This window comes from Euprymna scolopes, chromosome 23, assembly GCF_053919585.1.
Source record: "Euprymna scolopes isolate OS-2025 chromosome 23, ASM5391958v1, whole genome shotgun sequence".
Taxonomy (NCBI): domain Eukaryota; kingdom Metazoa; phylum Mollusca; class Cephalopoda; order Sepiida; family Sepiolidae; genus Euprymna; species Euprymna scolopes.
The window spans coordinates 46,097,132-46,112,199 of NC_136504.1; the positions used below are offsets into that span (position 1 = coordinate 46,097,132).

A 15,068-nucleotide genomic window follows, 5' to 3' on the forward strand; every position below is an offset into this window, starting at 1 on the left:
CCGTAAGCATGATTGTATTGTATATTAATATATGGAACCTTTACTTGTTTAAGTTACAAATATTTGTCTCGCTTAATAAATAACTAAACCGTTTGCTGTTGTTATTAACTTTAAGTAACATCTTCCCTGAAATAAATCTCGATAATTGTTTGCAGTTATGCTTTTTCTTTTTTTTTTTTTTTTGTTCAAGGTGTACCCACTCTGCAGTAATGCAATTAGAAAATAATTCTAACCCCTCTCTACAATACCCAAAGTTAACTTTAAATTTACCTCTTATAAAATTATGTATTTTAACCCGGCTACAAAATAATTAATCATTCTTTACTGATCGCTATGAACGATAAATTTTTAGATATACACCTCAAAGTAAAACTCTCTCTATCCGGTTACCATAAGTGACATTACTCGTTTAAAATAAATGCGTGATCGTACTGTGTGTGTGTGCTGAAGTAACCGTTTTAGGTTTTTGGAAGATTAAGGGGGTTCAGTTTAACACTTTATTTAATTATGAACTGATCCCCCATTTATTCGATTTTAATTTTAAGGTAACGTCTTGAATTTTGACTTGTTTTAATATATGTATATTATTTATTACTATCTTTAATTTCAACTTTGTTTGGGTTACATGTGGGATGGGGGGGGGTTATGAAACTGGAAACCGGTTTTCAAAATTCCTTTAGATTACAACGAACAAGCGTAATCCCCCCCCCGTTCTTAAGTTTAACTGTTTTCTGTATAATAGTTTTACTCCATGTTTAAGTTTTTAAAAAGTTGTAAAGAAAATGCCCTTTCTTGTTTTACTAACACTACGTAAAATGAGTTAAGCTGACATTTCCTTTATGTGTTCAGGTAAAAAAAAAAAATTAGTATGAGGTAAAACTACGCACATCTGGGTACTAATTTCATAAAATTTAAATCACGCTTTTTGGGTACTTATGCACTGCAGTTAATAAACCGTGCTGAAATAATGTTATTTAGGAAACCATCACGATGGGGTGGAGGAGTAACTGTTCTGTACTTTCACCTTACAATTTCATAAACAGATACTGTAAAAATTTAAGTTAACGTGACAATTTTATCAAAAAAAAAAAAAAAAAAAAAAAGCACGGTCCTTAACTGCAGAAGTAGACTTTTTTTTTCTTTTTTTTTTTTTATATAACCCTAACCAAGTTTGTAAAGCTCCGAAAGTCGGTTTGACTAGGTTCAAATTCTGAGAAAGTATTCAGTTCACACCTTAAGACAATTGAGGTATAATTGGTTTTATAGAATCACTTGCGTCCCCAAACTGATAAAGGTGAATGCGTTTAAATCCATGCAATATTCCGGAGTTGGCAAAATACATACCCTTTAAATTAGCATATTGACGTGATTCTGTAAAATCAAGCTCTGCTCGCATATTGAGCATAGATAAAAAAATATACACATAACTATTATCTTTTAAGTGTGTGTGTGTATAACAAAATATCGTGTTTTTATGCGAATTTCCTAGACTTGTGTGCGCGCTGTTAGTATCTTCAGTGTCCTGCCACTAGTTAGCGGTGGTCATAAAAAGGGAGATCAGTTTGTTATTGCGAAATCGCTTGTAATATATCCCCCACTTTGTGGCCATTTCTTTAGTCCCGCTTTGCAATCTCAATTTTTGGTTTTTCATCGATTTACTATTTTAAATTAATATATTATCCAAGAATATCTTATTTTCCACACTGATTGAGCAAGCTTAATAGTGTTCAAAGATATTAAATATAATTTGATCTTTGTGTCGTTTTAAGGTTCGCAATTTAATGGTAGCTTTTTAGGGTGTTACTGTTGCTCTGTTGCTTGTTGGAATCCTCCTGCCATTCATAATGACCATTTTTATTTTTCGGGATCCTTTCGAAAAATTATCCGTAAAATCAAAACCTCTTTAATAAGTGTATTTATTTACTTTCAATAAAGCTTATCTACTTCCTATTAAGAGTAAGAAAACCAGTTTTTTCTTTCTTTTTTCTTTAAAAGGAAGTTTGACAAGTGTCTTATGCATTAAAAAAATGGTCTTATGACGAAGCTAATTTTCAAATCTACTAAAATAATTTAAACTAAATTTAGTTCTTACTGGTTTTATTTCATTCAGATTTAAGATCTGGATTTCAAAAATTGATGTTACCTAACATTCGTTTGTGTACGTTTTCAGCGTCCCAAATTCTATTTTCAAAAGGACGTTCTCCCCATTTGATTTAAGATTAGTTACACTGTAATTTATGACGAAATAAAATCACTAAAATTGTATGCAGAATAGACAAGGATTTTTTTACGGTTTTATTAAATACAGAAAGTATAGAACACTTGCAAAACACCCTTCCTAATGTTAAGACTGGGTTTTTAAATTTCATTATTTCAGCACGTTCCGTATTCTGCATAAGTACCTTATTTTCATTTTTTTTTTTTTTTTTTTTTTTTTTCATAAAGAATTTTAGTCAGATGTAAGGACGGTAGAATCAAATTTGAAACCACTTTCTCTAAAAATAAAATGTTGAAAGTGCACTGCATGGTAGAGACCACCTGAAGACTTACCTTTTTTAAGTTGATTACGGAGAGGTTAAAAATAAGAAAATACTTTTCGGAATATGCCCCCCCCCCCTTAAGAACGGCTTTCGGAATAAATACCCTTTGGAGGTTGCACATTGACTAATAAAAAGAATATTAAATGCTTATTTACTCAGTAAATCCTAAATTGCAATATAATTTTAACTTGCTAAACTTACTTCGCCTGAAATATTTTCAGACGCTGAAAATGTCTAATTACAATTTCTTCATAATTGTAATGCCGAATATGTAGACAATCAAAATATTGACCCCCTTTTCAAGTTGGGCTCTGTCTGTTATACAAACGACGTAAACGAAATGCCTTATTGCACGGTACAGTGGTGCAAACCTTTTCATTTTTAATACATATTCACAGAGGTTTATTCAATAAAATCTCTAAACGCAATTTTAAATGTTCATAACTATTTTTGATTTCCTACATACGAAACGTTACTTTAGACGGAAAAATTCTATTGATGAAAATGAATTTTACTACAGAGGCCATATTTTGTTGACCATCAAAACTACCAACCTTTAACCTCATTTTCGTATTTAAAATATTTCAAATTAACTTTTTAATTTCCTTTTGTTCGTGAGCAAAGATAATTAAATTTTTCGTGTGTATTCAGTTCCCCCTTTCTTTTTATAAACATTTTATTTTTAAAGGGCCTTATTTAGATCGACCCCAATGGCAGCCAAATCTCGTAACGAGTTACAGCAGCCGAAATGCGATCACACAAAATTGAACTTTAGGTTTTGAAATGGAAAAATTAATACTGGTCGATTTTATTTTTTTTTTTACGTTATATATATATATATGTGTGTGTGTGTGTGTGTGTGTGTGTGTGTGACAGTGTGTTTTTGTAAATATTGCATTTTTGTAAAATTTTATCGTTATTTTTATGTTCCGTCAGTTTTGCTAAATTGTTGCATTCAATGGGAGCTAATCTATATAAGCAATAATTTAATTTTTAAAAAGTTCTCTTAACCTTATTAACTCGTACATCTTAAACACTTTCTACAAATAAAATTAGTACAAATCTCCTCTCTGGCCAGAGAAGTGATCAACAGTTTATTTTTCTTCGTTTCCTTTTGTTTTTGTCTAGTGGCCATAGTTTTCCATATTAATAACGAAACAAAAGGTTTGAAAACCTTGGTATGCCAAGATCAAATCCAGTTCAAACACTTTCATCAAAACCTACACTTGACTTTGTGTAAGGAGGTAAATAAGGGGGAGGGTGCTGACTGCTGATCTTTATTCGAAAGGTACCTCATAAAAATATATCTGCCTTATTTGCGTTATTTAAAAAAATTTTTTATAGTCACTTTTTTAACGACCCAAGTTAAAAATGTAGGATATAATTTGTTATGCAAAATTGGTAATAGGTTAATTCCTCTTTGTCACTCTAAATTATTTTAGTGTGAAATGGGTTTCAGACTCCCAAACTGCTTTTACTTAAACCATTTTTAATAATAAATCAGCAAGTAAGTCTCATCGTACACGTAACACCGAAATGAAAACTAGTTTGGGAAAATAATCGTCTTGGTAATGCAGAAGAGTAGGCGACTCTAAGTCCGCAGTAAAGTGTTGGATAAGAATTTTTTTTTTTTTTTTTTTTTTTTTTTTTTTTTTATCTAACACTACGGACTTAGTTGGCTTTTTTCACCGTCATCTTTTATATATATTTGGAAGTTGAATTACCCCACCAGTCCACCAGCCCACCACCCCCTCGTTTAGATAATCTGCCATAGCTACAAAACTCCAGTAAAGAGTTAAAGTCGAAAAATGAAACCATGGTAAAAGAAAAAGCATTTTAAAGTTTTACTTATATTACATTATTTTTGTAAATTTAATTTTTCCAAACAAAAATAAAATACAACAGTGCAAATAAGTCTGTTTTGTTTCAGGGAATTATGCTGTAAGAATTCGTTACCGGATTGTACTGGTCCAATATTTATTGTTAGACATGGGGGGGGGTCGATCTGTTTAAGCACCATTGTGCGTTAACAAGTTCACGTAACATGAAATTAAACTCCGATTTACAAATTTTATTTTTACATTTTGAGTAGACCAAAAAACCCTCTGACGCATCAGGACTTCCGAAGTACTTTTATGTATCTAGTTTCTCTTTCTGGACACTCCTCAACGTAGATTATGACTCCTGTTTTGAAATTTATTTCTCCCTCCACCAAAATGCATTTTGACATTTTTGTATACAAACAAGATGCTCATTTTAATTTTGATAATCGAAAAAAAAACCCTGAAAATTATTAGTAAAATCATTATTGAAGCTTTAAATTTATTTAAAAAAAAAACTAACAAAATCATTCTGTAGTCGAATTGAATTGTCGCCCTTGAATTTTGGCAAAATTTAAAACCTGACCACTTCCTCTGAAAAGTTTTTTTTCTTAAATTAAAAAAAAAAATCTGATCAATTTACTAGTACCATAAAGATTTTTCTGTATTTTTTTTTTTTTTTTTTTTACTATGTGTAATTTTAAATAAGCACTCCGTAATAACTTACATTAATAATTTATGGCCAAATGGTACTGTAATAATTAAATTGAAATTTCAAAAAGTGAATTAACAAAAATTCAAGTAAACCTTCCCCAGAAGTAAAGTAAAAGGAGGGGAGTAATTATTGACCCCCACCCCCCTTTAAAAATTTTTTTGTTGCCTCTTTTTAGCTATAATTTAAACATTTGACTAAACAGCTAATGGTGAAAGATTTTTTTTTTTATTACTAAAAAAATTTAACTTGTTTGGATTAAATGTTAAATATCCTGCCTGCTCTAACATTTTAATGATTTTCTATCGGTATTTTGTTTTGATTTTGAGTCCTCATCGATACTGCAGTCGCATCTTTTTCTTAACACCTGACACTACTTCTCGAACTGAATGAACTATTTAAAATAAGTAAAAGCACTAAATTTCAGCTATCAAGACTAACTCATCTTAGTAATATTTTGGGGTTTGTTTTACTAACCAGATTCGAAAAAGGGGTTTAAACTCAAATATATAACAAATCTTACTAAAGTCAAGTTACTCTTCTACCTATATGGATAGGTTTATAGTGTTTTTACTTCATGTAAAATGTCTATTTGGCTTGAGAAACAACTAATGTTAAGCCGTATACGAGCACAAGAAACGATGGCTGCAGAACAAATATACTGCAGTCATTGTTGCTTGTGTAACCGGTTGATATTACTTGTTTTTCGAGCAAGAAGTAAAAACACTGAAAAACATCCAGATAGGTAGATTAACATTTTAGTAATGTTATATATTTGAATTTGACTTTAAATATGTGGATTATAAAACAGACTTAATTTGTTTTTGATATTTTCGTTCTATTGTAAAACATTCCCTGAGAATGTAAGAGTTAATGAAGGACAGCTTTTTTTTTTTTTTTTAATTTTTTTAAATGAGCATGTACTCCTCCCTGAAATCTTTCAGTTTAAATTTTGGCTGCCATCTTGAATCCATATATAAAGTCTGTATCAATAAACTAATCTTATCCTGGAATTAACACGCTTGTATCCTTTTGACATAATTTACTTGCATGCTAGAATAGGAAGACAATGTTATTCTAACATTTAAAAAAACTTAATTAGTTTATCTTCGTTATGATGTAAATAAAAGGAATAGTACCAAGATTTCAGGTGCGTGTCTTATCAGAATTAGTATAATTTCCAAGACTTGCGAGAAATGATCCAGTAAAAAAAATTACATGTAAAAAATAAAATTGTTTTTTTCTTCTCACAAACTGGATATAACACATCTACTGGATCATTTTTATATATTTTTAGAGTATATACTAATTTCAATTTGGCACATAAGTACATAATGTTTTCATCTGAAATGTTTTTCAAAATTTACTATTCTGCTCTAACATTGGATATGTCCCGAAATCTCAACAAGGCAAAATATTAGTTGATGGTATTGACTAAATGTTTCTTTGTAGGGAATAGTTCCTATTATGGATTATAGGATGAATATCTCTTGTAAAAAAAATAGAGAAAAGTTCATATGAGAGTCTGTCTGTTACAAAAAAAAGTCTGCAGGTGTAGCCATGTTGGATGCTTGGGTGTTCCTGTGGAGGGGGGGGGGCAGATTACCTGGGCGTTTCGGGTTTTTATTTCAATAGTATAGTGGATGAGTAGTCAAGAAAAATCGTAGGGAGTGCATCATTTTTATCAATGATGATCTGGTACTCAGCTAGCATGAGATGGGCCTCTGATTGGACAAACCAGATACGGTTAAATGTTTGCACCAACCAGAGCCCTGCTATGAAATCGAGTACAAGTTACAAATATTGCTAAGCCAGGTTTAGTGTAACTTCTACTTTTGAAACTCCACTAGAATTATAAAATATTAGATAATCCAAAACATTTAATTTGATTTCAGCACTTTTGCTCCTGAACATTAATGCCTCTGAAAAGCAGCAAAAAATCACAACCCTTCACTGTACAGGTTCTCGGATGTTTAAAGAATTTCTATTCTAGTAGCTTCTTTCATTGTATTTGAGGATTTCTTTCCTGGTCCTCCCAACTGTACCAACAAGCAGAAATTTGGTGTGAACAAGCATCTTGCTGCACAACTCCCCATTTAGGCTGTCCCTATGAATCTGGCCTATAATTTGCAGTAGCTCCTTGCATCTTAGTGGTAATGTGCTTTGTTTGGAGATGAATTGACAAAAAAAAAAGTTCAATACCAACAATTAATGTTGGTGTGATTGTGTCCCTTAGTATGCTCATCTCTGTATCTTGCACCAAAAATCTGTAGAAACTTGTGATCGCAATCACAGGGTTTCCTAATGTCTATGAGAAATTCTGTTTTCATATTTTAATGTCTAATACCAGTGTTATGAGTAAACTTTTAGTAATTTTGCCGTCGAATAACAGATAACCATAAAGTTTTTTATATCTACAGGGTGGAACGATAAAGTTGTTGCTCTAAAAACCACACTATTGCTTTATTTTTAAACTTTGATTGAAAAAAAATCAATTCAGGTAACTTGATTGTTGTAGAGCTAACAACATGGCCACCTTAAGCCTCAATACAGGTCCGAAATTGGGAACATGCCTTTTCCACAAATGCTGGCAGGAGCGTGGTGAATCCTTGGCAGATCGTAGCAATCAGGCTGGTTTTAGCATTGCGGGGGGGGGGGGGGGTCATGTTGGTGATGTTCTCAATGTATGACCAAATGAAGTAGTCTAGTTGGTGGGGGAGGAGGGGAGGCAGTTAGAGAAGGGTACATGATCAGAGCACTCCTGACGCCAAATCTGAGTCTCTTTGGACTTGTAGGCTGGGGCCCGAGATCTGCTGCCACACCCATGGCCTGCTAGCGGCTACCTGATTGCACCAGGGGTCACCACATTCTTCAGCACATCCAGGTACACTTTGATGACTTTCAAGCCAACTTCAGAGATGTGAGGTGGCATGATGTGCTCCTCCCTTGCTCATTTAAAACCAAACCAAGACCATAATAATAGCTGGAAACATTTTCATCACCTTGGGCACATCCCTGTTATTTGTGGCAATCCAATGATGCATTTTGAGGGTGCTGGCTATGGTCCTGTTGTTGTAACTTGGATCGATAAAGCATGAATTGCATAGCAGCATATCTCCGATCTCGCTCGTTAAACATTGTGCCACTTTCAGATATGATAGAAGGCTCCTATCGCTCTTGGTGTTTGTACACAACTAGCCAACTAGTAGATGGTTTGCAAAAATGTTTTCATTAAACGGAAATGGAATTGTCGTCTTTTTTATGGGGACAATTTTATCATTCCACCCAGTAGTAAATTTCCAAAATTTGTTTGGGGTAGAAAGTTGTATAAGTTTTTTTTTTTTTTTTTTTTTTTTTTTTTTTTATATAAAGGAGATGACGAAAGTACAGGAACATAATTTTTTTAAGTTGTGAACAGTTTGGGAATTGTTTTATCAAAAATACTTTAAAAATTATGCTCTGTGCAAACTAATCTTTTATCCTCCAGCCCATATAACTAAGTTTCCAAGAATAATACAAACTACTTGTATTAAGTTATATTAACTCTAATTATTACAAGTGTGAAATTTTCTAGAAAAGTTTAAAAACAAAACTTGCAGTTTTCTTAATGTTATTTACTTGGCTAGCAATTTTCAGAGTATAAGTTGGGTTTGGTGTAGTAAATAAACATTAACAAAAATAATCTCCCAATGAGGCTCGAAAGTGCTAGAAATGGACTATACTATAATTTTGAATATGTACTTCAACTACCCACACAAATACACTCTTGGATGTATATATTGTTTTGTCACTAGTTTCATGGTTTTGAACACTCAAGACACAGCAAGCTCAACCAGTAATCATGTCTGTCTTTGATTGGAAACAAACAACTATGAGACTAAATGATTTTAGGAGTAAGCTTGTGTATTGAGGTGACTTCTCACCCAACCTGTTATAAGGGTTTATACTTATTTGCTCCAAATTTTAACATAGCTCTGGATTTTTAAGTTAGATTCTTGCATGCGATCTTTTGAGTGTTTAATCTAAACATGTCACCTATCCAGATCAAAGTGTTGTACTTGTCTATACTTGGCACTTTTTTTCCGGATCAAGTAAAGAATAGATACCCTGTAGCAGACGACTAGTAACAACCAGTGCACATTTCAATTGACACTGGTGATTCGACATTGGCTTTGGTTGTTTGTGAACGTGTCAAATAGCAGACAAGCGAATATTCACAAGCAAGATTTTAAAAAAATATTTACAAAACTTTTAAAGATTTAAAAGAAATATATATTTACAAAACAATTTTTAAAGTAACAAAACAAACGTATTTAAATAAAAGATATTTAAATAAATGGGTGCCTTTTTGAGTGCGTTTTTAATATATTTACTGAACTTTTTGAATAAAACTTATAATAATTATAATAAAATAACTAAATACATTTAAGCCAAACTTATTAATAGCAAAAATAACTGCCTTGTTTGTTTCAGTTTGTTTCACGGATTTTTGTGACCAAGATTGATGTTTGTGTAGTTTTTTTTTTTTTTTTTTCTTTTTACAATTCAATTTAATTATTCCTTAAAACATTAACTTTAGCGACATATTAATATATTTTTAAATAACCTTCATGTGATCAATTTATTAAATAACAAAAAAATCCAAAATTAATATATTTAAATAAATGGTCGTCTTTCTGAGTGCGTTTAATATATTTACAGAACTTTTGGTACTAAACAGTTTAGTCAAGACATTAAAAAAAATGAAAATATCGAAAAGTTTAAATTGTATATATCCGTTATGGAATGAAGATCTCCAAAAAATAAATAAAAAAAAATTTAATTTAATTTCATTTTTTTATTTTTTTACAGCATAAAAACAATTTATGATACCGAGAAAAATGTTCGATTTTTAGGAAAAGCTAGTATTAAAGATGAGATGGGTATCAGCGCTTTAAGTGGAGGTATCTCCTTTTGGCATTTCTAAAATTCAAACAAGGTTTTTCTTTTTTAATCCAAGATGGCTGCCTTCAACGTGCTCTCATAAAAACTACTTGATGAAATTAAGTGAAATTTTTTTTCGGAGAACTTCGTTCCGTAACGGATACATACAATTTAAACTTTTTCGATATTTTCATTTTTTAATGTCTTCATTAAACTGTACAAGTACCAATATTTTTAATAAAACTTAAAGTAATAATTATTATAATAAAAAGAATTAGCTATATTGATTACAAAACATTAAAAATACATAATTTAAAAAATTTTTAAAAATAAAATTATTTAAACCAAACTTTTAAATGTGAGAAATAAATATAAAATAGACTTCTTCGGATTTTTGCGAATGTTTCGTGGGTTTTTGCGACCAAGATTGATTTTTATGTACAGTGTTTTTTTGTTTTTTTTTTTTCTTTGTGTATTTTTAATACAATTCTATATTTATTTAAAGTGCGATGTATGTTGGTGGGCAGTGAAAGAGAAATCCTTCTAGGCCGAGGCATTTTTTTTATGCATAATAAAATCACAAGTATAAGCAATTGAGATTTAAAAAAATATATCACAAATCTTTTTTATATTTGTTCCTGCCATTAATAAGTTTGGCTTAAATTTGTTTATTATAATTTAAGTTTTATTGAAAAGTTCTGTAAATATATTAAAAACACACTCAGAAAGACACTCATTTATTTAAATATCTTTTATTTAAATACGTTCGTTTTGTTACTTTAAAAAAGTTATGTAAATATATTTTTTCTTTTAAATCTTCAAAAGTTTTATAAATATTTAAAAAAAAATCTTGCAAATATTTGCTTATGTCTGCTATTTGACGCGTTTACAAACAACCAACGTCATGTGCTTGTGCCAATGTCAAGGTCGACTCACCGGTGTCAATTGAAATGTGCGCCGGTCGTCGCTAGTCGTCTTCTGCTACAGGGTATCTATTCTTTACTTGATCCTTTTTCCCTTCTGCTCTTTGGAAGACGAATGCTGAATCTAGTAGGCCTCCATTTGTTAGCTGACTATGGATGAAACATTTTTTTTAGTGCAGTTGTCTTGACTATCTGCTTGGTTGGAGCAGAACTGCTGGTGGTTGAAGAGACTAATGCAGACGTGTCAGACTCTCACAAACATGTGGTCACTGGGCTGTTGACTATGCTATTCTCCTTTCTGTATGCTCATATTTCTATGCAATATTCATGAACTTCTCTGCTTTCAATTATTAGTGCAGGGTTCCTTTCCATCTTGAGGGGTCATCTGCAATGCTCTCCCAAGACTCAATGTTGATGGTCTTCATATTTTGCCTAACAGCTTTGTATCAGAGTTGAGGGTGGCTAGTAGACCTTACCCTAGCTCTCTATGCAGGACTAGCCTGGTTGTTTGGAGATGTTGAGCAAAAAAAAAAAAAGTGATGGCAGGCAGGCTAAAACCCATACTGCGGAGAAGGAAGAGAACGTGAAAAAAAAAATGTGATGTCTTTGCCGTGGTGTGTATCGCCAAACTAGAAGTGGCGAAGGTTTAAAATAAGGCTAGCCAATTGAAAAGAGGGATGACTTCCGAAAATATCAGCGAAAAAAGCGCCCCTCCCCTCTCTCTGTAGAAAAGTGCCCAGTTGAGGATGAAGGAATAAATGTTTTTAGACAGCTTTTTTATATTTATCATTTGAAGGGTGGAGCTTCAAAACTATACCGATCTCGTAAAAATCTGTCACCTCTGTCGAAAGTTTTAGGCAGGCATACATAAATATATTTGAACAGACAGGTGAGATTTATATTATAGATATCTTTTGGAATGTGTCTGTGGTAGACCTGACCCAACCAGCATAGTCTTTATTGCCTTAAAAGTGAACATGTTGAAGGCTTATGCAGGATAGGACCTGTGTTGGACACCTTATCCTGTCAAGGATGTAGTGGAGACTACGCACGTAGGTGTTGAGTCACTGTTCTTGTTTGTCGAAAGGTGCTGGTTTCCTTGCATCAGGTTGGAGTTGATTGTTGGTAAATAACAGCAATGCCTCATCTGTTATGTCTTGTAAATTACATGACCAGCAAATAATGTTCAAAATACAAGTGATCAAGATAAGAAATAGTTTAAATACAGTAATTAAAAGTATATGTAAGGTATTTGATTGAGATTTCTTAGTTGTATATCTTGTGCTTGTTTGAAGTAAAAAAAAAAATTTGCATTAATCAGCAATTTAGTTGTGCTGCGGGATTCTTTTTGTGTGAGGTGTGTTAACTACTTTTTAACGAAGTCGGTGATGCTGTTCTTTCATGTGACTGGTTGTGTGTGATGCTAATGCTTGTGATATACTTAAATTTCACACATAACGAACATAGTAGGTAGTATTTCTGAGATCGAGGCTGCGGGGAAATACATGAATTGTTTTATTGGATGTTATATGGTTGCAATTTATTTGATTGTATTAGTTTTTATACATGATTACATTGAACGTTTTAGAACAATAGTTTTGTAGGCTTTTTGCTTGCACATGTGACTTTAAAAATTCTTTCAATTTGTCTGCTTGGTAAGTTATTACAATTTAAGTGTTATGAAGCCTTGTTGTCTTTAAAATATATGGAAGCACAAGTGTGTAATAATGCAGACCTTAAAGCCGTTTAATTTTTTCCAGTATTAAAGGTACTTGTACTGGTAAGACCCATGGCTTTGAACATTTCCAGAATAAAAACAAATGCATTATTCACTTGTTGGATTCTCAAAAAAAAAATCCTGTCAGTATATGCCCCCCCCCCCTCCCGCCTATTTTTCTTTTTACATTTGTTATAAAAATTTTAATCATTCTTTATACCATTGTATCTGAAATTAAGCAAATATTTAAAAACAACTGTTCAAGAAAACGCATTTTATTAGTTCACAGACTTGTTTATATTACGATTTTTAAATTTCTGAGTATAATTTTTTCAATGTTATTAATTTTATTAATACTTTGTGTTTTTAAACAAAACAAGTAAAACAGAATTGATCGTGAGGAGGTGCGCTGTTTAAAAAAAATAACACCCACAAAATATAGTTGGCTCTAAAATTTTGAAGTTAATTTTTAAGAGTAACATTTCAAAGTTCAATTTTACTGTAATTAAACGGGTACTTCGGTTTATTCAGATTTATCTTTTTTTTTTTTTTTTTTTTTAAATGTCTTACTAATAGCATCTGTCTCAACTCCTCACAGAAATATTGTCATGGTCTTGCTTAATTTGTGATAATCCAAGATTTCTAATTGAGATTTTCCTGCTAATGAAATTTGGGAGATATTTTCCTTAACATTTTTTTGATACGTTGAACTTTTTTTTTTTTTTTTCTTGTCCCCTGACAAAAGGAATGTGGACCTGTAAATTCGCTCTTGTCTGTTTGTCTGTCCACACTCTTCTCAATTAACTACACCTTGGAAGTTTTTGAAATTTTACAAACATATGAGTAAAAAAGTAACAGAACGGATTTTCCGGGCCCCCCCCCCCCTGGTTAAAATTGATACTTTTGTGCTTATTGATTTTTATAAAACTTTGGAAAAGTTGTAACTAACTGATTTCTATGTAATTTTGTTTGTCTATACTTCATGATAACTCTTGTGTGTACCCCAGGGGCTCTTTTAGGGCTAATAAAAACACTCCGTTTTTGGGAATATTTTACCATATTTGTCCAAAATTTTCTGTGTATGTCTATTTAGCAGTTTTGCATAGTACTGAACTCTAATTTAAATATTAAATTTAAATGTTAAAGGACTTTGGGCTAAATGGGGGTGGTGGTGGTAAATGATGGATTTAGTCATTTTTGCATGGTGAAGGACTCAAATTTACATATGTTAAGGCCTAAAACTGCACTGTTTGTTCATTTGCAAAAGGATTTGATTCCCTGGGGACTTTTGGGGGTAGATGGGGAGGGGGTGCAAATGCTGAACTTAGTAAAACTTTATACCTCATTCACTGTGTGCTCACGGGACCATGCATGCTTCACTTTTTTTTTTTTTTTTCAGGAGGATAGGGCATTTACATGAGACTAGGCAATATTTTTTTATCTAAAAATATTTCTTACTTCTTGGTATTATACAAAAATACTTTTTAAAATTCCTAACTGGACCATACTTTTTACTGAGTTGTCATGTTAGATGTAGATACTCATTTTAAACTAAATCGGGCATTATCTTCATTAGGTTAATTTCAAACATGTACTGTGTTTTTAGTGTTCATGCATTTGAATACAAATATTGAGCTTACTGATGCGCTTCTGATTAAATGATCCCTGGAAACGCAATAAAATGTTAGGGATTAAAGAAATGTCAAACTTAATAGGTCCCGCACTGTTGGCCGAACTCCAACCTCTATCCCATCGCCATGTCACATCCATGTGCCTATTTTACAAGTACTTTAATGGAATGTGTGCTAAACTTGTAGCACTTGTGCCACCCCTCGACATGCATACTTTTGACTAATCGAACAGGCAGCAAAATTTCACCTCTTCATCGTTGAGGTCCCTAGATGCCAGAAAGCCTTCTACTCTTCTAATAGCTTAAATTTAATGTAAGCAGACATCTTGCTATTCAACTTACAATGGTCTCCTGTTAGAAATTATTTGAAATAGTAGCTCCTTTCATTTCAAGTGGCAATATGCCTTGTTTGGTGTGAAAAAATAAAAAGCTACGTTTATTGCTATAAGTCTGTTTGAAAAACCATCAAGCTCATCAAGTATGACGAGTTTGATGTTTTGGTTCGGTTCTGAAGTTGATCTTCTGACTGACTTCATCAGGTTTCATGCCTCTGTGTAGGTGGATGGGGGACAATCTTAAGATGTTGCTTCAGTTTTGAATTTTCCTGATCATGAACAGATGCTACACTTTGATTCTGATCTGAAAAGCAGTCTGTCCGTTTCTCGACTGCTTCTGCCTCTTTCGACCATGCACATTTAACGTTTGTTTCTGATTCGCTTGCGATAGTTTTGAATCGCTTGCGATAGTTTTGAATATGATCTAAAATTAGTGAAATGCCAACTGTCGCTAACCCGAAAAAATAT

At 32.3% G+C, this 15,068-nt stretch overlaps 2 protein-coding genes across 3 annotated transcripts in view; one reads left to right on the forward strand and one right to left on the reverse strand.

Moving 5' to 3' along the window:
* Positions 1-1,518, reverse strand: part of LOC145245870 (ribonuclease P protein subunit p30-like) — a 162,295-nt gene extending 160,777 nt beyond the window's left edge. Inside the window, exon 1 of one of the 2 annotated variants that reach the window (XM_080107583.1) lies at positions 1,345-1,518. In XM_080107583.1, coding sequence (XP_079963709.1) covers positions 1,345-1,405 — 61 coding nt within the window. In that variant the 5' untranslated portion in view covers positions 1,406-1,518. The remainder of the gene's footprint in view (positions 1-1,344) is intronic. The other variant, XM_080107584.1, reaches the window with a different exon arrangement.
* Positions 1-15,068, forward strand: part of LOC145245869 (F-box/WD repeat-containing protein 1A-like) — a 149,756-nt gene that overhangs the window by 295 nt on the left and 134,393 nt on the right. The window lies entirely within an intron of this gene.